The sequence below is a fragment of the Aethalodelphis obliquidens genome, unplaced genomic scaffold (assembly GCF_003676395.1).
Source record: "Aethalodelphis obliquidens isolate GAN/ISIS:26980383/991018 unplaced genomic scaffold, ASM367639v1 scaffold1, whole genome shotgun sequence".
Lineage (NCBI taxonomy): Eukaryota > Metazoa > Chordata > Mammalia > Artiodactyla > Delphinidae > Aethalodelphis > Aethalodelphis obliquidens.
Genome location: NW_020837945.1, coordinates 69195674 through 69220669, shown reverse-complemented (window position 1 = coordinate 69220669; position 24996 = coordinate 69195674). Strand labels below are relative to the sequence as shown.

The following is a 24996-nucleotide window of genomic DNA, read 5'->3' as shown; positions in this document are numbered from 1 at the left end:
GGAGTGCTTCCCAGAACTTCTGCTGCCAGTGTCCTTATCCCTTGGTGAGCCACAGCTGCCCCCCATCTCTTGCAGGAGACCCTCCAACACTAGCAGGTAGGTCTGGTTCAGTCTCCTCTGGGGTCACTGCTCCTTCCCCTGGGTCCTGATGCACACACTAATTTGTGTGTGCCCTCCACGAGTGGAGTCTCTGTTTCCCCCAGTCCTGTCAAAGTCCTGCAATGAAATCCCACTAGCCTGCAAAGTCTGATTCTCTAGGAATTCCTCCTCCCATTGCTGGATCCCGATGTTGGGAATCCTGACACGGGGCTCAGAACCTTCACTCCAGTGGGTGGACTTCTGTGGTATAAGTGTTCTCCAGTTTGTGAGTCACCCACCCAGCAGTTATGGGATTTGATTGTATTGTGATTGCACCCCTCCTACCGTGTTATTATGGCTTCTCCTTTGTCTTTGGATGTGGGGTATCTTTTTTGGTGAGTTCCAGTGTCTTCCTGTCAATGACTATTCAGCAGTTATTTGTGATTCCGGTGCTCTTGCAAGAGGGGGTGAGGTGAGAGCACATCGTTCTACTCTGCCATCTTGAACCAATCTGTCACTTTATTTTTAGTTAGAAAATGTAATGGGAGAGCCAATGAGTTAAGAATTAGATATGCTGGATGTATCATTTAGACCATCTGGAGACATGTATGGTATGATCCAGGACAGAAACAGACTTGGGAGTTATTCACTGACCACATTTTTATTGAGCATTTACTACAGGTCTGGCACTGTGTAGACACTGGAGACAATAATAATTAAAAGCAAGTGATTTGTTTTCAGCGTGTAAGTGGTAAATTACCCAAGAAGGTATAGAGTGTGAACGAAGCCAAAGGGGAATTGCTGGGGAACAACAGCTTTTTAAGGAAAGAACACAGGAAGAGGAGCCTGTGAAAGAAACCCAAGAAGGAACAAGTAGAGAAGGATCAGGAAAACTGGGAGAGAGTGATACCACAAAAGCTGGGAAGAAAGAATTTACGGAAGGGGAGAGATGTTTGTATAACATTCAAAATAAACAAATTGACAAAAGGGACAAAGGTAGGTCAAGAATAAACATCACAAGGCAGTTCACCGGAAGAAAACCCAGGAAAACTTGAAACAGTATTCTATAGGTTCAAGGAAATTAAATATACTGGAGTCTTTCTTAGAAGCAGGAAGACAGAGATTGAAAAGAGAGAGTGCTTAAAGAAGAAGAGACAGTAAGAGGAGAAGAAAACTGGATTAGGTGACCTTGGAAAAATAAGAAAGCTAAAAATTACAGAAATGAAAGCCCTGTTAGAAACAAATAAATTAACACCAAACAAACATCAAGTCAGGGATAATGTATTCCATTAGAACCTAAGCAGGGGACTTTCCTGGTGGTTCAGTGGTAACGAATCTGCCTTCCAATGCTGGGGACGCAGGTTTGATCCAGTTGGGGAACTAAGATCCCACACACTGCGGGGCAACTAAGCCCCCGTGCCACAGCTACTGAGCTCGCACACCTCAACGAGAGAGCCTGCATGCCGCAACCTACAGAGTCTACACTCCCTGGAGCCTGCACATCACAACTAAAGAGAAAACCTGCACGCCCCAACTAGAGAGAAAACCCCGCGTACCACAACTAGAGAGAAGCCCACACGCCACAACAAAGACCCCGTGTACCACAACGAAAGATCCTCAATGAAGACCCCATGTGCTGCAACTAAGACCTAATGCAGCAAAAAAAATAAAGAAATAAAAAAGAAGCTAAGCAATATGAAGGCTGAATTTTGTTGTTGTTTTGTTGGTTTTTGTGTTTTGCTTCCCCCCCCAAATATTTCTGTTTCAGTTGCTACTAAATTCATAGTTCACTGTCTCCTGTAAGCCTTATCTTATTTCTCTTTATAAACCCCTTAAATATTTTTTATTAATTTATTTTTATTGCAGTAAAATATGACATAATATTTATTTTTTAACTACTTGTAAGTGTACGTTGCATTAAACGCATTCACAATACTGTGTACCCATGACCACTGTTTGTACGTAAAACTTTTTCATCCCCAACATAAACCCTGTGCCCACTAAAAGTAACTCCCCTTCTCCCTTGCCCCCAGCCCCTGATAACCTCTATGCTCTTTTTTGTCTCAATGAATTTGAGAAGGCTGAATTTTTGTCTTTTTTGTTTGCTGCTGTATTTCTAGTGCCGAGAATTGTGCCTAGCACTCACTCTAATAAATACTTGTTAAATGACTGAATGCGTGGTGGATAAGCTTCAAGAAATCATACCAAAAAAATAGAGAAAGATTGATCTAAAAATTATTTTTAAGAACATGGTATACGTGGAAGAGAAACAAAAGAGATGCAAAATTGGCATAGTGTTCCTGCAAAAGAGAAGAGAACGAATAGATTAAATATTAAAAGATAGATAAATAAAGGGAAACTTACTAATCTAAAGATCTGTGTCAGCAGATCAATAGGGTATAGAAGTTCTCAGAAAAACTATGCAAAACGATCAATACCAAGACATGCTGGTGAAGTTACTACACCTTGAGGACAAAAAAATTTAGCTTTTACAGACGCTCAAAAGAAAAAGCAAATCATAAGGAGAAAAATATCAGATTGGCCTCAGCCTTTTCACAGCAATATTAATTGTCAGAAGATTATAGAACATCATTTACAAAGTTCTAAGGGAAAAGAAGATATGTAGTCCAGTGATCCTTTTAGTGTAAAGGTAATAGTCATATTCTAAAGTGTGGGAAAACTTAGGAAATATAGCACCCTTGGCCTCCTTTTGAAACAAAGATTCTTGAATGGCAAAGTGTAGTCAACCAAGAGCTGAGTTCAGGTAAAGGAGTAGATTAGAGATGAACATTGAATCTATACATAGAACTAAAACAACTGAAATTATGGGCTCAGAATAGACTGTTAGTAATCTTGACAGTAAAAATTCCAAAATCAATGTTTTTCATATCCTATTTCCTTTAGGCTGTTTACGAATAATTTTTAAAAATTTATTTTACTGAGGTATAGTTGATTTACAATGTTGTGTCAGTTTCTGCTGCACAGCAAAGTGATTCAGTTATGTATATACATTCTTTTTCATATTCTTTTCCATTATGAAAAGTAAACTTAAATATAATACATAATACTTTTAAATAGCATGTGTAACATCCATTTTTAAAAGACTTTTATTTATTATCATGTATCATTTTTATAGAACAATCATTTTTTAAAAGTCCGGCCCAAAAACTGGGAATGAGAGGGAAGAGAGTAGCTAGTGGTACAATTAGGTTGGAGGGAATGTTTTCCTAAATATGGGAGCAGTTTTATTATGCTTCTCAGCTCAGGCCCATGAACTTGTAAAACAGAAGAGGAGAGAAGAATCTGACCAGGGACATACAGAATTGTCAGGGAAAGCGTCTGTCACACACTTGGTGTGTACAAGGACCTGCTGTTTTTCTGGAAAATATCAGAAGAAGCACTCCAGTTGGAGTTATGGGTTACCAGTCTATGCTGCCTTTTCTAAATCTGCCCTCTTTGTTGTAAAGGAGAAACCTTTTCAGAAAAGCTGAATTTTATTAAAACAAAAATGAAATCATGTTATACTATTGTTCTGTAGCTTGTTTTTTTCACTATATAAGGTCTCTTGGAAATCTTTCCATGACAGTCTCTTTATTTATTTATTTTTAATAAATTTATTTATTTTTATTTTTGGCTGCGTTGGGTCTTCGTTGCTGTGTGTGGGCTTTCTCTAGTTGCGGCGAGCGGGGGCTACTCTTCGTTGCGGTGCACAGGCTTCTCATTGCGGTGGCTTCTCTTGTTGCGGAGTACAGGCTCTAGGCATGTGGGCTTCCATAGTTGTGGCATGCAGGCTCAGTAGTTGTGGCTTGCAGGCTCTAGAGCACAGGCTCAGTAGTTGTGACGCACAGGCTTAGTTGCTCCACAGCATGTGGGATCGTCCCGGACCAGGGCTCAAACCCGTGTCCCCTGCATTGGCAGGTGGATTCTTAACCACTGCGCCACCAGGGAAGCCAGTCTCTTTTTTTAAATACCTGTGTATTAGTATTTCATAGTATGGATATATCATAATTTATGTAGTATTTTGTTTCCAACGTCTATTAAATACTGCTGTTGAGAACATCCTTATATATATCTACAAGATTATAGATGATTTTGCACATATAGAACTATTTCTGAGGCTAGATAACTTAGAGCTGGAATTATTTTGTCACAGATTGTGAACATTTTACATTTGTTGGATAATGCCAAATTGACATCCAAAATGGTTACACCAGTAGACTCCCACCAATTGAAATAATCCCTTTCCCTATACCGTCACCAACAAAAAGTGTTATTTCCTTTCATTTTTGTCAATCCTGTAGCCATAAAATATCTCCTGTTTTAAATTTGCATTTCTTCATATTAGTGAAGCTGAGCATTTTTCATATGCTTATTGGCCATTTCTGTTTCTTATGTGAATTGCCCATTCTTATCGTTTGTCACATTTTATTGCCCTTCTTCCTGATTTGTAGGAGTTCTTAAATGTTACAGACCCTTTGTCTGTTATATTTTGATGTAGTTAAATCCGTCGTTTTTTTCCTTGGTGGTTGCTGGATTTTGAGTCTTGCTTAGGAATGCCCTTCCCACTTTTTAAGATTATGTAGATTTCCACCTAAAACTTGTTAAGTTTTGTTCATTTTTATATTTTATGTTTAGCTCTTTAATCCATTCTGAATTAATCCATACAAATGATGTGAGGTAGGATCTATAATTTTAGATTTTGTAACAATAATACTTTAGTTTTGATTATTTCCAGGTAAGTAATTCTGGAAAGATACCAGAGATACATTTTTTTAACTATTAACTTCTTAGAAGTAAACACTTCCTTTTGTATGTTCCTATTTGTGAAGCAGCTACATATTGTGAAGTTCATTTTGGGAAAGAGTTGCTGCTTATTAGCATTCTCTTTACTTAATGACATTAACTTTTACATCTAATAAATTAGTAGAAGCATAAATTTGTGTTTTCCAATTTTTACAGTGCATGACAAGCCAAGCAGATAGATGTCTGATAGCAGTCGGTCCCTGTAGGTATTCTGGTTCGTAGTTATGACAGATCTTTTAAAAAGTAGATAATTACTACAGTAATAAAAATACTTCCTGGGAAGGAAGACAGAAGAAGAAAATAGCAAGAGGAGACAGAAATGAAAGAAATAGAAACAAACAACGAAATCACTGAAAAGGGAACAAAAAAGGGAAGGGGAAAAATAAGTTAACCTTTTTCTAGTGAGGGGTGGTTTTATGCTATCCCAGACAATCTTTTAAAAATTATCTCAGGCCTTCTAATAATAGCAATAGTGTGGTTTTGTTGCTTTGTTTATTTTGTTTTTGTCTTATATTTGGGGGATAAAATGGAGTTCTGCTGTTCTAGCCACTATTTGTGTTGTCTACTTTAATAGGCTGTCAAATGTATACTGTTAAATGAGCTTGGGATTCTTGCATTCATGTTTCTTCATTATTTCATTTAGGCAATTGAGAATTTTGAACCAGCAACTTACAGAACGAGAAAAAACTCAAAAGTCATCTGGTTCTCTGGAATGCAACCTTGAATGTAGGTAAAAGAACTTAAGAACTGATAGTAAATTCTTTGTGGCTCTGGAGATGTTGATAAAGAATTGAACTTTCTTAATTACTTTGTGTTAAGTGGACTTTTTGTTAAGAATCAACATGAAAAAAGTAAGAATAATACTCATTAAAATTTAAAATAGTGCAGAAACACAAAAATAAAAGATTCATGCTGTGAATTCCCAATAATACCCCTATTTTTAAAATTTATTTATCTATATTTGGCTGCATTGGGTCTTCATTGCTGCTCACAGGCTTTCTCTAGTTGCAGCAAGCAGAGGCTACTCTTCGTTGTGGTGCGCGGGCTTCTCATTGTGATGGTTTCTCTTGTTGCAGAGCACGGGCTCGAGGAGTGCAAGCTTCAGTAGTTGTGGCACGAGGGCTCAGTAGTTGTGGCTCAGGGGCTCTAGAGCACAGGCTCAGTAGTTGTGGCACACGGGCTTAGTTGCTCCGCGGCATGTGGGACCTTCCCAGACCAGGGCTCGAACCCCTGTCTCCTGCATTGGCAGGCGGATTCTTACCCACTGCGCCACCAGGGAAGTCCCAATACCTCTATTTTTTTTAAAAAAGACTGTATTTCCTTTCACATATCTCCTGTTCATATATAATTGATTTATTTCATAAATACTGCGTATCTACTAACAGATGGGCACTAATAGAACTATATATGTACTTCTTTTGTGAAAATGAGATTACACTGTATATACTCCTGCAGCTTGTATTTATTCACTTAATATGTAGTGGACATTTTTCTCTATCAAAATATAAAAATATGTTTCTTTCTGTTTAAGAACTGTGTAGATATTCTGTTTATGTAGTTCTGTCATAATGTATTTAAAGTCCTCCGCCAATAGATATCTAGGTGCTTTCCCCATTTTCCCAGTACAAATAATCCTGCAATGAAAATCCTTGTACAAATATCTTTGTGCACATGTGTGACTGTTTTTGTAGATTATAGCCATAGAATTTCTGAGTCAAAGGGTATAATATATACTGTTGCAGTTTTGACAGATATTGCCAAGTTGTCCGTATGGATCACAGAGCTTAAAGTAAAAGAAAAGAAAAAAAAAAAACTAATAGTACTAGAGGAGAAGATAAGAACTTTTTTTGTATTCTTAGGAACTTTTCCTAAGCCCAACAAAAACTCACATGCTACAAAGGAAAGATTGATAAAGCATGTCCCAGAAATCTTTTTCATTTTATGCACAACAAAATTATAAATACATTCAAAAAGCATCAACAAAATGGGGAAATTTTTTTTGTGTGATATGACAAAGGCTTGATTTTCCTAATATATAAAAATATCTCTTACAAAGAAATTTTAAAAATACGAGCACCCAACAGAACACGCACTTCATAAACGCATTCAACTTCACCAGAGTAATTTTGGAAAAGATCACTCTGGTTCCATTATGAATAAACCATGGGGATGGGTGGGAGAGAGGAGGCCAAGATGGAAAGTGAGATCAGTGGTTGCCATTCTAAGCAGCCTATCTCTTTTTATTCTCTACCATCTCCCTTCTTGTTGCCTTGAGAGCATGTATTACTATTCATAATGACTTGTTTGCTATCAGCTCCATGAGAGCAGGAACCATGTCTCTGTTGTTCACCACTGTATGCCCAGATTCCACTTCACTCAAGGCTGCAACTGTTAAATGAAAGGTGCCATTTTATAGCCATTAGAAAGAATGTGATAGGTCTGTGTGCTGATACATAACAATCTTATGGAGGGGGGAAAAGGGAAGGTTAGAAACTACGGGTATAGTATGATTCATTTATGCTTAAATATATGTTATATGCAAAAGTATTTTCCAGAAGGATATCAAAGTTAATATTGCTTGCTTCTTGGGGGAGAGTGGAGGTGGGGTGGGAAGGGAGACTTTTCATTGAGACTCATTTGGTATCATTGGTATTTCATGGTGTTTGAATTTTTTTTACTTTGTATATATGTTTTTTGTTAAAAAAGGTAAATGAATTTTTTTTACTTTGTATATATATTATTTTTTTGTTAAAAAAGGTAAAAAAATTAATGCCTGAAATATCAATTGGAGAAGAAAGATATGACTTCTGCCAATCAGTTTTTTTAAATACATTTAGTATTTACATAGAACTGCTCAAGCATATAATTGTTAAGCAAAATCAATAAATTCTAAGCCTTTTCTTTTAAAAAAAACAGCTTTTCCAGGTTTGTGGTTTTTAATCTGGGGTAATAATTATTTGATCGATTTTGTCTTACAGTGTTTTCTCTTCAATCATTGAACAAGTCACTGCAAAATCAATTACAGGAGTCACTAAAGAGCCAAGAATTACTACAGAGTAAAAATGAAGAGCTTTTAAAAGTGATAGAAAGTCAGAAAGATGAAAACAAAAAGTTTGCTGGTATATTTAAAGAGAAAGATCAAACTTTACTTGAAAATAAACAGCAATTTGACATTGAGACAACAAGAATGAAAATTGGTATGTGTTTGAACTACAGTTATGGTCACTTTTTAAAAAGTAATAGGGGGCTTCCCTGGTGGCGCAGTGGTTGAGAGTCCGCCTGCCGATGCAGGGGACACGGGTTCGTGCCCCAGTCCGGGAAGATCCCACATGCCGCGGAGCGGCTGGGCCCATGAGCCATGGCCGCTGAGCCTGTGCGTCCGGAGCCTGTGCTCCACAGCGGGAGAGGCCACAACAGTGAGAGGCCCGCGTACCGCAAAAAAAAAAAAAAAAAAAGTAATAGGGAAACTAAAACTTTTCTGTTGTTTTAGAATTGGAGGAAGCTTTAGTCAATGTGAAAAGCTGCCGGTTTAAGTTAGAAGCTGCAGAAAAGGAAAATCAGATTTTGGGAATAACATTACGTCAGCGTGATGCTGAGGTGACTCGACTAAGAGAATTAACCAGGTAATATTGACATCATTTGAATAACTTATGCCTTTTGTTAGATGTATTTATGAACTTCAAAATAATTTTGGACCTGCTTTCTTACCCCTACCCTTTTCTCAATGTTTTTGCTAATTTCTAATGATGTTTTCTTCTGTTCCAGTTAAGATAAATTCCAAACATGGCTAACTGCTTTTTTAAACCATGTGAAAAGGCCTCTGATGAGGAGCTAAAGACTTATTTGGCAAAATGGTTAAGAGCTCTCTGAAGCCAGAGAAACCTGAGTGGAATCCTAGCTCTACCATGTATTAGCTGTATGACTCTGAGCAAGATAGTTAACCTTTCTAAACCTTACCTGTAAAGTGGGGACATGATTAGGGTTGATAGGAGGACTAAGAAATCATTCATGAAAAGCACTTAGCACCGTAAGCCCTCATTCATAAGATCTTGGGTAAGTCATTTAGCCTCTTTGAGCCTCATTCATTTCATCAGTAAAATGAGGGAGTTGGCAGCAACTTCTAAGATCCCTTTATTCCTTAACATGTCTTAAATAAATAAAACCACCTCACTCAATTTTTAAATGATATGCACTTATAAAGTTCAGTTTTCTCTTGAGATGGTTCACGAGAATTAGATTTTCAACAAATTTTTTAAATCCTAGAGTAGTCAGTTATTTTAGGCCTGAATATCATCAGATCTGACCATGCCTTTGAATGATCCTGGAAATTCATAGTTCTAAACATAAAACAATCCTGAATAGAAAACAATCTTCTTCGTACTTCAAATGAGAAGACCCATTTTGAATTACAAGCTTTTTTTCCCAATTTTGAACTATAAACTTTTAGGGAAATAGATGAACTATATATATAAATAATAATATATATAATATTAATTTTGCTTTGTAAACATATTTGAAGTGACTTTATAAAAGCTATTATTAATATAGAAATATCACTTTTTTCCTCATTCATCTTTCACAGAATAATTTCACTCAAACTTTCATTGAACAGTGAAAAAAACAAAATACACTTCTTGTATCCATGTAGTATTATAATTAATTAATTAGGTTCTAGGCAGAGTTTCTAAAAATTGGTTTATACCACTCTTGTTCAAAGTGAAGTAATTAGGAGAATGTCCCTTCTTATGAAAGTCTTTATAAGGTCTCCAAAGAAAAGCGTCTTCTTTTTTCTGAGGAGTAATTTGGGGTAAAAATTCTGTTATTTTTAAATATTTATGGTAAAAGAAGCCAATCACAATAAGCCACATATTATATGATTTTATTTCTAAGAAATGTCCAGAATAGGCAAACCCATGGAAACAAAAGGTAGATTAGTAGTTGGCAAGGGCTGGGAGAAGAGGGGAAGAATGGGCAGTGACTGCTAATGGGCGCAGAGTTTCTTGTGAGGGTTCTGAAACTAGGTAGAGGTTATGGTTGTACAACTCTGAATATACAAAAAACCCACTACGTTGTACACTTTAAAATGCCGTATTTTATAGTTTATAAATTATATATCAGTAAACTTTTTTTAAGTTAAAAAATAACTTTTTTAATACATATTTTTTAACATATGTATTAAAGTACATATGGTATATAGTCAGTTTGGAAAAGAGAAACAGGACAGCAAGGTAACATGGTCAAGTTCCATGAATGGTTGCTTCGGTGTCACTGGCAGCATCTCCTCATTCTAAGGGGCATGGTTGTTGGCCCCAAGCAGAAGATCTAGCTCCCTGGGAGTTTTCTTCCCTCAATTTCTTTTTCATACTACTAAACCCAGCTCCTTTATGGGCATGACATTAGAAGCTGATGTTATCTTTTTTTTATAAAGCACTTGGATTTTTTTCAAAGTCCTCTCTTTATTATTTCATTTGTCCTCATCTATGGAGGGAAGATTTAAATATCTGCATTTTCATGGTTGGGGAAACTAGGGCCATGTAAGTTAAGTATTAATAGAGAGTTAATAACAGAGCTGGGACTAGAACTCACATCTCTTAATTCCTAGCCAGGTTTTCTTTCACCCTCATACATGGTATGGTCTTAACTAAAACAGTTTATTCCTGGTGACAACTCCATGCCTAATCTAGTCTACGTAAACCTTAGGATTTTTTCCCCGGGGAGATGGATGGATAAATGGATGGGTTCATTTGCTTATTCATTTATTCAACAAACATTTATTGTATACTGTGGTCCAAATATATGAGTGTGAAACACACAAGAAATATTTAATCATTTTAGTTGCTAAATATCCACATCGTTAAGCAAAAAGCTATTCTAGTTCTTTGATGATGTATGAAGGGAAATAACATCTTTTTTTAAGGATAAACGGGTGGTACATTTGTGAAGAAAATTGATAGCAAAAATGTAAGAACAGTTTTCAGAGTAAGTAATAGTACAGTTATTCTAGAAATTAGCATAAATGGAAGCCCAAAGAAATGAAGGCACATACCTGACTTTCACACCCAGTTGGGATGTGAGCTGGACTTCAGCCAAGACTTCAGATTCCCTCTTTAGCCTTGCAACGACAATGGATTCATTTGCCAATTGGAGCCTTAACATTTACCCTAACATAGAAACTGAGAAAGGTCATTAATTCTTATATATTATCTGCTTTTAGAAAAGACTGTGTCTAAAATGTTAGATGTAGACATTTTCTTCTCCTTTTCTTAAGACTCAAGAACTTTCCTGTCAGTTTTTTTCCATTGTTGTTAAGGACCTTTTCTTTTTATGCTGAGCATAAATCCTGCCTCATGACTACTATTTCAGCTATTAGTCAGACTAACTAGACTCTAAATGATTATAGAAACGTAGTAGGCAGGCTTAGCACAGTGTCTTATAGTTCTGCCAATGCATTTTCTGAAGATTCAGTACTAGCTTCAAAATGCTAAGTATATATACCCACTGATGGCAATTTTTGTTTTGCCCTTTAAATTAAAGAGCAAAACAACAACAAAAATGCTCTTGGAGCTCAGATGTCAAAATTCACCCACACTGGTGATTTATGATATATTTGGTGGTACCCTATGTAATTCAATTAATTAGGAACATCTCCAGTCCTATAGCTGGGCTAACTGTGACCATTTAAATTTTACTTTTGACGTTAGAGAGTAAAGCAATGACATCTGACAATACAGATAAATCTTCATGTTCATCTATCCCATATCTTTTCCCTATAGCCATGCACCTCAGGTAGGTATATATTTTTCTGTGTGTGTTAAATAGTCTCAGAGATTTCACAAAATTTTTTAATGCCTCAGACTACTGGGGAGGGATGATGGAACTAGAAGTTTCACATACAAGTTCTAAACAGATTTCCTAAACCATTTCTTTCTTCAACCTTCAATAGTTTTTTGTTTTGTTTTGTTTTGTGGTACGCGGGCCTCTCACTGTTGTGGCCTCTCTGAGCACAGGCTCCGGACACGCAGGCCCAGAGGCCATGGCTCACGGGCCCAGCCGCTCCGCGGCATGTGGGATCTTCCCGGACCGGGGCACGAACCCGTGTGCCCTGCATCGGCAGGCGGACTCTCAACCACTGCGCCACCAGGGAAGCCCCCTTCAATAGTTTTGAAATACATCTTTATCACTTTTTAAAGATTTTACTAGAATACATGTTATAAAACCATTAAAATGTGAGGAAAATTAATATATTTTCAGTAAATAATTAGTAAATATTCTTCTAATAGCTTCTGAGAGCACTCTTACAAGTGCTGATAGTTATTTAAATTATTATAAATAGCCAAGAAAGAACTTTACATTTCTTATTATGAAAATGTGCCAGTTTTCCAAGCATTAAAAATCAGTGTGTTTAGCTGAGTCTCATATAATAGAAACACAAATATAACTACTTTGTAGCTATCTAGGTGCTTGTATTGCTTCCTTTTAAATTTTGGCCTATTTTTACTTACAGAGATTTAATTTCAAAGACAATGGTGAGTCGCATTTTGTTTACACATGCGAAGCTTAGTGATTGCTATTAATTTCCAGAGATTAAACTCTTATTACATTGTCCTTTCCTTCCTTTCTGTATTGCAGATTTTGTGCACAGCAGAGATAACATTTTTAAGTCTGGAAAGGAACTTCAACATAAGGATTTCTTTACTAAAAATAAATAAAAATCGCAGTGTGCAGTCTTGTTGAATTAACTAGTGGATCATTATTCATTACAGCATTTCTTTAAATATACATTTCTATAGCATATTTTTTAATCTTTTAATAGTAGCTCATTAGCTTCTTGAAAGAGGTATGAGGAAAAAGTGGCTGGAGCCATTGCCATTTGAATGGTAATCAGAACTCAAAACATAGCATATTTAAGATGACAGTGAAAGCCAGGTTGGAAAAAAACTATTTTTTTCCTTTTGTAGGAAAAGAATCACTCATTCTGTATCCAAAGATATAATCACTGCTAATGGTTTCGTATAAAGATTCCTTTTAGTATTTTATTTGGATGTGTGTAACTGTTTTTACAAAAGTAATATTGTTATTGTGTTGCTTATGGTCTGTCTTTTAAATTTAACCTGGTATAATAAACATTTTCTTATCAATAAATATTCTTTACAACATGGCTATAGATGGCTGTGATGCAGTAAGACCATAGTTTACCTAAATCAGTCCACAGTATTTGAGGATATTAACCCCATTTATTTTCTGTTATAAATTACATCTTTGTAAATATATCTCTGGGTACAGCCTCTTGGTGAATATCAGTAGGATAAAGTTCCAGAAGTGCAACTTGGTGGGTCAAAAGGTGTGGGATATACAAATCTTTACGGCTTCTGATATATTGCTGGTCTGCTCAGAGAGTGTACACTCCCACTAGTAATACCTGCTTCTCCAAGCTTCTCTAACAATGGATATTCTTATTTTCCTATGTTAGCTTGATAGGCCAAAAAAAATCACATTTAAAAACTTTGAATTTCTCTGATAAGAGTTGAACTTTTAAAACATACTTATTGGCTAATTGTAGTCTTTTAAAATTACCTGTTGATGTTCCTTGTATCTTTTTTTAAAATTGGTGTGCTTCTTTTTCTTACCTGTATTTAAGAGTGTATTATGATTCAATTCAAATAGACTAAAGCCTTGGTATAAAATGGTTTTAATAGGACTACTAATAAAAGCTGCCACGAAATAAAAACCCACTTAGCCTGAAACTGTGCTAGGCACTTTACCCTTATGTTTTATTATTTTATCTTATTTAATGTTCACTCTAATTCTGAAGTAGTTACCTTCATTTTGCAATTGAAGAACTTGAGATTCAGGAAGGTTGAGTGACTTGCCCAAGATCACAGCTAGCGATAGTGTGAAGATATTATTCCATTTCTGTCTGACTTCAAACCCTGTGTGGTTTTCCTTATATCACACTTTTCCTGGAGCCTAGCTGTTGCTACCTAATTATACTAGATAATTATCTCTATCCTCTTTTTTTTACCCAGCACTATTCCAGCGTCCTTTGCATATATATTTTGAATGGAAAGTAATTTAATTACTAACAGAATCCACTAACAAATGAGTAATATATTTACCATTTTGCAATGTTGCTCAAAAATAAAGCATCTCTGTACCTTAAGAGAGAAATTTTTCTGAGCCTCTATTTTTAGATATAATAATAATCGATTTGATGCAGACCAAGATCTTTTATCATTTCTTATTTTAATTTACTCTTTCCAGAGCATATTCTGTGATTTTGTGCTTTTAGTTGCTTTTTCCCGTATTAAGAACCAGGTGCTTGCCTCAAATACTTTCTTTTAAAGATGAGGTATATTTAAATAAATGTAAGAAATGGGTACAAAGAAATAATTAGTGTACTAAATTCTTCTTAACAGAACTTTACAGACCAGTATGGCAAAGCTTCTCTCAGATCTTAGTATGGACACTGCTCGTTTCAAGTCTGGGAGTAATCTTACGAAATCACTCCTGAACATTTATGAAAAACAACCTCAACATGACCGAATCCCTGCTCACACTTCCATAATGAGCTATCTAAATAAGTTAGAACCAGTTCACACTATTATTACACGTTCAGAGCCACTTTCTACAATTAACAATGAGGAAAACACAATGCCAGATAGACCCTATGAAAATGTTCTGCCCTCTGAAGGCCCTCAGCATACTAATGCTAGGAACATGGAAGCATCAGCCCCTGGAATCATTCCTGCCCTTTCAAAACAGGATTCTGATGAGGAGAGTGAAATTACAACTTTAATAGAAGATGAGTGTAATTTGGATAAGACAATTTACATTCCGTTTGCTAGAAGCACTTCTAAAAAGAAATCACCACTATCTAAGAGATTATCCCTCCAGCTACAGATCAGTGTTGCTCCACCGCAGATGGTCAGTGGACTTGTTGCTGAAAAAGAAAATAAATTGTGTGCACCTGGAGTTTGTTCCTCTTCCAAAGAGGAAGGAGTTGCACCTGAGAAACTTTCCAGAACAGCTGATATGGAGGACAAGCAACTCCTCAGGATAATAAAGGAAGCCATTCGCAAGATCCCTCCTGCCACTGAGGAGCCAGAAGAATTGGCTGCGTGTCATGGCCCCTCCACTTGTCAGAACAGCAGCATTCAAGTGAAAAGTAGTGCAGTCTCTGATGGTAGCTTTTTAAATTCTGATTTAACCTCTGACTGGAGCACTTCTTTTTCAACGTTCACTTCTCGTGATGAACAAGACTTCCAAAATGGCCTTGCAGCACTGGATGCCAACATTGCTAGACTCCAGAAGTCCTTGAGGACTGGTCTTCTGGAGACGTAAACTCAGAAGAAAAGTTGTTTTTAAGAATAGAACTTGGCTACATTGAATATATATTTTAAATTTCTTTAAAGTTTTATATTATGTGTGAAATAATAAATTGTATGAATAGTAAATTTATTATTGGAATATATTGACACTGGAACTTTTAAAAACAAGTCATCTTAAGAAAGTGACATTTGCTAAGAGAAGAAGGTTGTGTGTAACTAGGAAAATATTGTAAGTATTGTAAATAATATTTAATTTAGTATTTATCAATTAAGAGTTTATTCTTACTCTGCTGGGCTAAGGGTGCAGGTTGGAAGGACTCTGGTTATTCTAAAGGATAATGGGAAGGGAGTCTCTGGGTACAATTTACTATATTAAAACTAGAGTTTCTTTTCTCTTTCAGGATTCCTGTTTGGTTTTTAATGGCATTGTGTTTTTATGTGGAATGCTCTGTGCTACAGGCTGGTGTTATTGGTGAGACATATAAACATTTATTTTAAGAGAAAAAGTGCCAATATCTCTATTTTAAAAAATCATTGATTGGTCCAAGAAAATATAGATAACATCCTAAGTTAGCATATGGTTTCTTAAAACTTTGGCACTTTATTTTTGTCACAAATACATTTAAGACCATTAAAAAGTAAAAGACTAATAAATGCTAACAAAGAAGTTTTAGTTTTGGAAATTTGGTTTTTTAAATAAAGAAGTGTTTGTTTTTTGTCATTATATTTGAACATGATGGACTTTTTAAAAACAATATTTATTTATTTATTTATTTTGGCTGCGCCGTGTCTTAGTTGAGGCAGATGGGATCTTCATTGTGGCATGTGGGATCTTTTAGTTGCAGCACACGGACTCTTTAGTTGCAGCATGCGAAGTCTTAGTTGCGGCATGCATGCCGCAACTTAGTTGTGGCATGCATGCGGGACCTAGTTCCCCGACCAAGGATCAAGCCTGGTCCCCCTGCATTGGGAGCGCAAAGTCTTACCCACTGGACCACCAGGGAAGTCTCTGAACATGATGGATTTTATAAATCTTGCACTGGTTGTAATTCTGCCTTTCTGGACCAATTTTTTTCTTTTTTTCAGCACTTTAGCTGAGAACATTTTCTATTCTATAAATAATATGAATTAGGTTGGTCTGTGCTTCTCTAAACTAGCACTCCCTAACTACTTGGTATCATTTCCTTCCACGTAAACAGCACATTTTAACTCTTAGAAAACTGCGTAGTGTGCTATCACTGATATGCCATACAAGTCACCTCCCTGGTGTCATTGTATTTAGTGCTTGGGCAGGCTTTAGCATTAAAGAGTGTTCTGCTGGTCCCAGAACCTCTTCCTGCTAGTTTTTAAGTGTTGGGGCTACAGATTCTAAAGGGCCCAGATATAGTCTCTTTGACATGTTCAGATTTTATAGAAAGAGATTTCTTAGGTCTAAATATTAAATGGATTCTAAGCTATTTTTACAGAGTTGTCCATTAATATTTTTAATTTCTTACTTCCAGTATTCATAAATTAATTCCTTGTTGTATGTGGAGGTAACAGTTCACAGCCCTTGAACACATAAGTTCAGAAGTACAGTTCAGAAATACAAAATAATAAAGCAAGGGAGAAATTTGTGTCATCTGTGTATTCCTAAATATTCAGTTGTTATTCATATGCAGAAGTAAATTCTTAAGATTATTATATGATATCCAAGAAGATTGTCCTCTTTTACCCTTAATATAGGACAGGCATCCTAACATGCAAAGAAACATTTTTAATGTTTATGGGTTCAGTTAACTAAGGGTTAATAATTTGATTGAAGAACAAATGAGACTAGAAAAATCCTTGGGGGACCTTTACCAGGAGCTTACTGTTTATTTGATTAAAGACATACACATGGCATAGAAACATGAAAGAATTTGGTTAAATTTTAGGATGGAATATGACCCTAGCAAAATGGATGGAATAGACAGTGAGTTTCATAGAAGTTTAGAGTAGAAAGAAGTCCCAAAATGGTAGAGGAGGACCTAGAAGAGAAGAAACTTCATTTGGATCTTAAAGAATGTATAGGACTTGAATTATTCTGTAAATATCCTCAAAATGTTAGCCCCCTATAAGGTCAGCATCATCAGAATGTGGAGGCTGAGTGGTATATTCAGAGAATGTTAGGTACAGCAACCTGACTAAAATAGAGGGTTGACGTTCCTTTATGGTAATGGTAGTAATAGATGACGGTAACACAATTTAGAAGAGCTGGGGTCAGACTGTAGAACGTCTTGAGCTCCAGGCTGAGGAATGACCATTATACATTATGAAATCATTGGGTGTAAGGGTATCCTGGGGGTGTTTTTTTTTTAAATTGAGGATCACCAGATGAAACTGGATGTTCTTAAAACTGCATAGAGTAATGGTAAATAAGAAGGATTAGAGGAGAGAGAGGCTAGAGACTACTTAGAAAGCCATTGCAGTAGTCCAGACATAAATTGATAAGCCTTTAGCAATAAGAGTGAAAAAGGAGAGACAAATGGAAACGTTTTCAATAGGCTTGGTGACTTAATAGGAAATGAAAGAGAAGGAGAACTCAAAGATGACACCAAGGTTTTTAATTTGATCAGTTCAAGTCTCACTGAGCAAGCACTGTCTAAAATGAAAAATCAAGTTCTTGGTTAAGTTCAGAGTTAACAAATTCCAATGTAAGTCTTGATAACGGTAGTGATAATGGAGAGTGGGCTAAAAAGGAGAGGAAGAGTGCCCATTCTCAGTAGTTCTGATCTTCACACTAGGAGTCATTGTAACTGCCTCATCATCGTCTCAGTAGGGTCATTCTAGTCCCAAATCCCGGTGTTCTCACAAAACCTTTTCTGATATCCCAGAATGTGAAAAGCATATGGACTGTCCCCTAACCTCTGAAAGGATGAATTCAGCGTCTCCTGATAGGTACTGGCTGTAGAATAGGAAGGAACTATTCTCCAGCATTTTGTCACTATTCTACAGTCCTTTCTTGGATCTGTGGAGATAATGTACAGGTTGTTCATTATGGATTTAGTATTTGTGAATACCACTGAAGATGGAAATTAGAATCTGATTCTATTTGACCAAGCGTAGGGATCCTAGGATCAGGGCTAAAGAAGCCAAAGAAGTACTTGGTGCACATTTTTCTCTTATTCTTGCCACCCTTGGAGTTTAGTGAATTGTCCAGAAATCTCTACTTTTTACTAATGGTGGCATATATGTCAAGTGCCTTAAAAATAAAGGCCTTCAACCGCATGGAAAGTAGGGCAGAATTGCAAAGCCTAGTTAGGTAGAAAGGGCATATGCAGCCAAATCACAGCTTAAGTGTATCTAGTGCTCATATTATGGGGCAATCCCTTCAGCTAAAGGTTCATTCATTCATTCAATGAATAAATGAAATGAAAGCTCTGATATGCGCCAGGTGCTATTCTGGGTTCTGAGAACACAACAGTGAGCAAGACAGGTATTCTCTACCCTCAAGGAGCTTATGTTACAGTGCGACGCAAGCAAAGGGTAAGTGCTGTGAAGAAAAAAATGGGCTAAGGTCACAAAGAATGACAGAAGTGGTTAAAGTTTTAATTATTAGAGTAAGAGGCCCTTTCTCAAAATTTATTTTTAGGAGTCTAGAATTTAAGCCTTACACTAAGGTTGAATTTGATTTATGAGGTAACACTCCCTTAATCATTTTTCAAATCTGTTAATTCTTGCATTCCTTTTGCCTAAAGTTGCTTAAACAAATGTGTTCTATGACTATATAACTTATATATTGGTGTTTTAGTATATCATGTGTAGAGAACTGGGCATATTTTATTTAAAGCAGTTGGCCTGAGTATGACCTCCCAGAGAATTATTATCAGAGACGGTAAGATCTTAGGGACTTCTGAAGGGCTTAAAATTGGTTTTTGAAAGCACTTCTATCTATAAAAGTCTTCTCTCTCACTCTCATACCCGAAGAGGAAATCTGTTTTACAGTGATACCTACTACTGGTAATATCCCAAATGTACCTTTTGCTTGGACCAGCCTTTTCCTCAGGCTCCTGACAAATTCTTACTCATTCTTCAAACCCAGAGTACAACTTCTGCACCTTGCATATACCTCTACTGATGCATCAGTTTACATTTCAGCCTCCTACCCTGTGTACGTAAGAGCAGGGACCAGGATTTATTCATCTTTGACACCCCGTGACACTAGGTACCTATTATATAGTAGGCAGTTAATAACTACTGCTGGACTTAACTAAATCCCTGACAAATGGTCATCGAGGCTTCAGTTAATTTCCTCCTGGTGTGGGCAAGTTCATGCAACAGCTTGTTATAGCTTTATTACATACATCTAAGCTCCTAGCGTTAGCCTCCTTGTAACTTTTATTCTTTATACCTATTATTAACTTCTGAAGCAAAATTCACTTGTTTAGCAAACAGTTGCACACTACTGCTTGTGCTGTGGAGAAGCCACAGATTCTTAGATCTTTAGGAGGGGAGATAGGGCAGAAACTTAAACTGTCACCAGTGCAAGGATAATTTAGAAATATGGAAATTGAAAACAAAAATATTAAAGACGTTTGCTCAAGGCCCCACAGCTAACACCTGAACCAGATATTGTGATTCTCAGTCTACTTTCTTCACTATGCTGTCTCCTTGATATCAGGTGAATCTCATGACCACTTGAACCCCTGGGTCCCCAAATCTGTCACCAGAATCTAGCTGTATGCCATTCTCTCTCTACTAGCATGGTCTAATAATAAAGGAATTCCTTCTGTAATTTATCATGAGGATTAGATAAGTAAAAATGCTTTGCAAACTGTCAGTGGTAAATAGTTGTTAATGATCACTAATTATATATAGTTGGTCTACATGTATATGGGCGTGTACTGTGCTAGACACTTAAGGTTTCATTTTTGCTTTATGAAAGACACACAATGTTCTTAAATTCTCTGTTCAACATGTGGCATAATGCTAGTAAAATAATTTTCCCACTTGGCCATTTCCATCAAAAGTCATTATCTAAACTTGCTTTTAAAATGGATGGAGAAAGTTACATGAGTTTTCCCCCATCAACACTGGCATTCACAGTGAGTTCGGACATTTCCAGGACCCCAGCAATATCTTGTGTTCCGCTGGAGAGTAAGAGGGCTCATTTTCCATGGAGATCTCAAGGAGACATGCAGAAGTATCACAGACTCTCCAGCAGGAAGATGTGGTCCCCTTTGGAGCTGGAGACGGACACATTTGTTCAAATCTAAAACAAGGAATGAGGTCCACTGCCCAGCAGGGAGCACACAGCCAAGGTACATATTTTCACCCCACCATCCTTTCCAGATTATTCTGCACTTGGCTGTGAGCTCTAGCCCCAGAATGGGGTTGGAGACCAGAATCAAGTATTTTAAGAGTCAGCAGCTCCAAAACAAGCAGAACAGATCCTTCTGGAGGGTAGTAGTTTGTGGTTTGGCAAGAAGAAAGGAGTAAAGGAAAAATAAAATTTTAAATCCAGAGCCTCAATAGATGGAGAGAAAATTAATCTTTTTTCTTTTTCTTTTTTTTAGGTCAATACTATCCAACTTGCTGTCTTAGGATAGGGAGATAGATTGGTGGAAGATGGTACACAAACTAGAACAAGCCAATAAATATTTGAGTAAGTAGGTCTTCACCATTTAGAGCAGTGACCTCTATGCCACCACTCCACCCTTCCCCTGCCACAAAGCTAATGATCATTTTTTTTCACCAGAGACTCAGACCACTTGTCATCACCTCTTCCCTCCCCACCACCTCAACTGGTCTAAAAAGCCATCTGGTCAGATTTCTGTAATGATGGATGACTAACACATAAGGCAGCTCCTCTTGTCCCCTAACTTACCCATAAAGAGTATGAGAATTTAAATTGTCGTTTTGTATCTCTGGCCAAAGTTTGAGAAAAGGTCATGATAGATCATTGATGAATGTAAGACACTTGAAAAGGCAATGATATTTAAGTCTATGGGAAAGTTCATTTTAATAATGGTGCATTAGAAGAGAATGAGCCTTGGATTGGGAGTCAGGTGACCAAGTGAGTCTGTCTTCATAGTCTTTGTGACCTTCAACCATTTATAATTCATTAGCTCTCTAGTGTGTGCCACACTGAGTATTTAAACACAAGACAAAGTGTGCCTCTGAGGGACCTAGAGCCCAAGGACCTGCCAAATGAGGAAATATGATCTCAAAGACCCTCCAGCTCAAAATGCTACAACTTCCAAGGAGGTGGTTTGCAACCAAAGGAACTAGACACATAGTGCTGATGGACACTCACACCATGTTGGTGTCATATAGAATTTTAGCTTTGGGTTGCTGTTCTTTCTCTTTTCCTCTAATACTCATCTCTTAGGTGTCCTCCATATTTATTTTTCTTCTAGATGATATCACTTTTTTTTTTGATGATATCACTTTTAAAGAGTGTCTTTCTGTGGTGACTTTCTGAGCACTCGAATATTTTTTTTTGTCACCCTCACATTTAAACTATAGTTTCCATTGGATTTCAATGTGAAGATGGAAGTGTAAAGTTGTCCTTTCCCCTTCTTTTGTAGAAATCAAAAACAAGAGAAGTACAAATGCCATTTGTGAGGAAAACTAGGAGGCAGCTCTAAAACCAAGTCACAGATGAGCTAGAAGAACTGCCAGAAGCAGTAGTTATCAAGCAGGGTACATATGATAAGAAACAGAGAGGGGATGCTATGGGTTCCAGGTAGCAGAAAGAGCTAGCAGAGTACGCTTCTTAATGATGAACAGCTCGCCCAGAGGGAAACGTAAATCCTTAGTTTACGACAATGGAAAGAAGTTCGATAAGCTTTATGTTGGGGGGAAAATATAGATGCCTATTGCCATGTAGAGAAGTAACGCTAAACAAATCACTGCACAAAACTGAAGATTAAGGAAAATTCCAACCCTTCTTATACACAAGCATTCTGCAAATAGCTGATCCAGGAAAACCTTCCTTATCTGCTTCAAAAAAAAAATCAGTCATCAAGAAGGACCAGCAGAGGATCTATACTAGAATATTTTGAGGAAAGAAAAGAGAAAAGAAATAGAAAAATAAAACTAAATTAAAAGCCTTATCAAGGACGTCCCTGGTGGCACAGTGGTTAAGAATCTGCCTGCCAATGCTCGGAACATGGGTTCAATCCCTGGTCCAGGAAGATCCCACATGCCACAGAGCAACTAAACCCGTGCACCACAACTACTGAGCCTGTGTTCTAGAGCCCGCGAGCACAACTACTGAGCCTGCCTGCCACAACTGCTGAAGCCCACGTGCCTAGAGCCTGTGCTCCACAAGAAAAGCCACCACAATGAGAAGCCCGCGCACCATGAGGAAGAGTAGTCCCTGCTCGCCGCAGCTAGAGAAATCCCGTGTGCAGCAACAAAGACCCAATGCAGCCAAAAATAAATTTTAAAATAAGTAAATAAAAACATCAAAAAAATGTTGCCATAGGGCTTCCCTGGTGGCGCAGTGGTTGAGAGTCCGCCTGCCGATGCAGGGGACACGGGTTCCCGGTCCGGGAAGATCCCACATGGCGGAGAGGCTGGGCCCATGAGCCAAGGCCGCTGAGCCTGCGCATCTAGAGCCTGTGCTCTGCAATGGGAGAGGCCACAACAGTGAAGAGGCCCGTGTACCGCACCAAAAAAAAACGTTGCCTTAAAGTTTTGACTAAATATTTGGGCATGAACCTTTTTTTTTTTTTTTTTTAATTTTTTAACTTAAAAAAATTTTTTTGGCTGTGCCAGGTCTTAGGATCTTTAGTTGCAGCATGCGGGATCTAGTTCCCTGACCAGGAATCGAACCCGGGCTCCCTGCATTGGGAGCACAGAGTCGTAACTGCTGGACCACCAGGGAAGTCTCTGGCCATGAACTTTTAAAACTGATTTTAACGAATATTTATTAAAATCAAGAACATTGAACAGAGAAGCAAAAACTTAGGGACAAGGCGATGAGACAGCAGGAGGAAATGAAGCAGAAGCTGGCAGAGTTTAGGAAAGAAATGGAAGGAAAAGATTAAGCCACCTCAGAAACGAAGGCAAAATTGACAGTAGGATGAGGGAATATCAGATTTAAAACATAGTGGCTTTGATATAAAATCCTAGGTTCAAACTTGTTTTCCTTCAGCACTTTGCACATTACACTGTTGCCTTCTGGCTCCCAGTGGCTCTGAGGAAGACTGTCATGGACCAGAGCCTTGTTGCTTTCAAGGTGATATAATTTTCCTCTCTGGAAGCCTTTAAAATTTTCTCTGGCTTTGATGATCTTAAATTTCACTCTAATGAATATGACAGTGTTTTGTTTTTGTTTTTAATGAATCCTGTTAGTGCTCTATGAGCTCTTTAAATCAGTGATCTTACATCCTTTTCTAATTCTGGAAAATTCTCAGTCATTATTTCTTCAAACATTTCCTTGTAATTTGTTTTTCTCTCTGCTTTGATTCCTATTAAGCTTCTACTTCAAACCTATGTGTCGCTTAATTTTTATTTTGACCAAATAATGTATATATGTAAGATCATATCATGCTTGCTTTTTTCCACCAGCATTCATTCTACACCTCCTATCCCCATGTTAGCCCCTTTTGTATTCCCTAGCCACACACCTGTAACCTATATTCATAACCAGTATTTTCTCCATGCTCATAAAATCCTATATGGATCCTTGTATTTATAGAAATTTCAGGGAGTTGATCATTGTTTTGCAAAAATGGGTCATAAGATACTCATTTTTCTGTATTTTTATTTTCTCACACTTAGAAGTACCTATGAAAATCCCTCTAGATGACTAGTATGTCATTTATATGGACCTAATTCATTCTTTTAATATTCTATGATATGGAGATGTAATACTACAATTTATTCAATAATTTGGATCAGTTGTATATAACAGAAACTAGTTATTTTAAGTAGAAAATGATTTAATGTAGGAAATTTGGGACTTAGTAAATCATTAGAGGGACCCATATAGCAGGCTCTAGGCTGGGCCTCCAGGGATGACTCCCACAACGGTCCCAAAGAACCTGCCCCCCAAGGGAACTACAACATCCATACAGTCAGGAAGTTGCTGTCCCAGCTGCAGGTTCCAGAATCATGACACCCTACCTGCAACTTGGTGGGGTAGGAAGCTACTGCCAGAACTTTTGACTCCAGACCCATACTGCGTCTGTCAGAGCTGCACTAGTACATCTGACTGGTGAAATTAAATCACAGTCTAGAACACTAGCTTCAAGGCAGTCTGGGAACCATGTCTTTAGTTTTTCAGCCTCTGCAAAATAGAAAGACACATAAGAAAAGGGTTAACTAGAGGGAGTGTGGACCAGTCTACCAAATCTGCTGTAGACTGTAGATGGCTGTAGATTGGGTTCCCCTATGAACAGTTTCACAGTAAACATACCTGTAATGTGGCTTTGTGGATTTCTACTTCTATTCCTGAGGAATAGGGCCCCAGGAGTAGAATTTCTGGGACAAAGGATATATGTATTTTAAAAAATAGATCTTGCCAAATTGCCTTCTGCAAAGGTTGTAACACTTTACATTTCTGCCAGCCATGTGTGAGAATTGCCTTCATGCATACCACGCAGTCAGCAATAGGAACGATGGCTTGGGGTGTGTGTGTGTGTGTGTGTGTGTGTGTGTGTGTGTGTGTTTGCTTTTTATTGTGGAGAATTTCAAACATGCACAAAGTAGGCAGATAATATAATGAATTATCATGTTCCTATCTGGCAGCCTCAACCGCCATCTGCCATGGCTGATTCTGTCCCTAATTCCCCCTGTTTTATGTTATTTTAAA

General features: G+C 37.3%; 1 protein-coding gene across 5 annotated transcripts in view; it reads left to right on the top strand.

Annotated features, from left to right (window-relative positions):
• Positions 1 to 15927, top strand: part of CCDC14 (coiled-coil domain containing 14) — a 44718-nt gene extending 28791 nt beyond the window's left edge. For 3 of the 5 annotated variants that reach the window (XM_027106785.1, XM_027106776.1, XM_027106768.1), the window contains exons 10-13: positions 5525 to 5607; positions 7860 to 8078; positions 8372 to 8504; positions 14298 to 15601. In XM_027106785.1, the coding sequence (XP_026962586.1) occupies positions 5525 to 5607; positions 7860 to 8078; positions 8372 to 8504; positions 14298 to 15222 (1360 nt within the window). In that variant the 3' untranslated portion in view covers positions 15223 to 15601. The other 2 variants (XR_003432843.1, XM_027106795.1) reach the window with 2 other exon arrangements.
• Positions 15928 to 24996: the final 9069 nt, after the last annotated feature.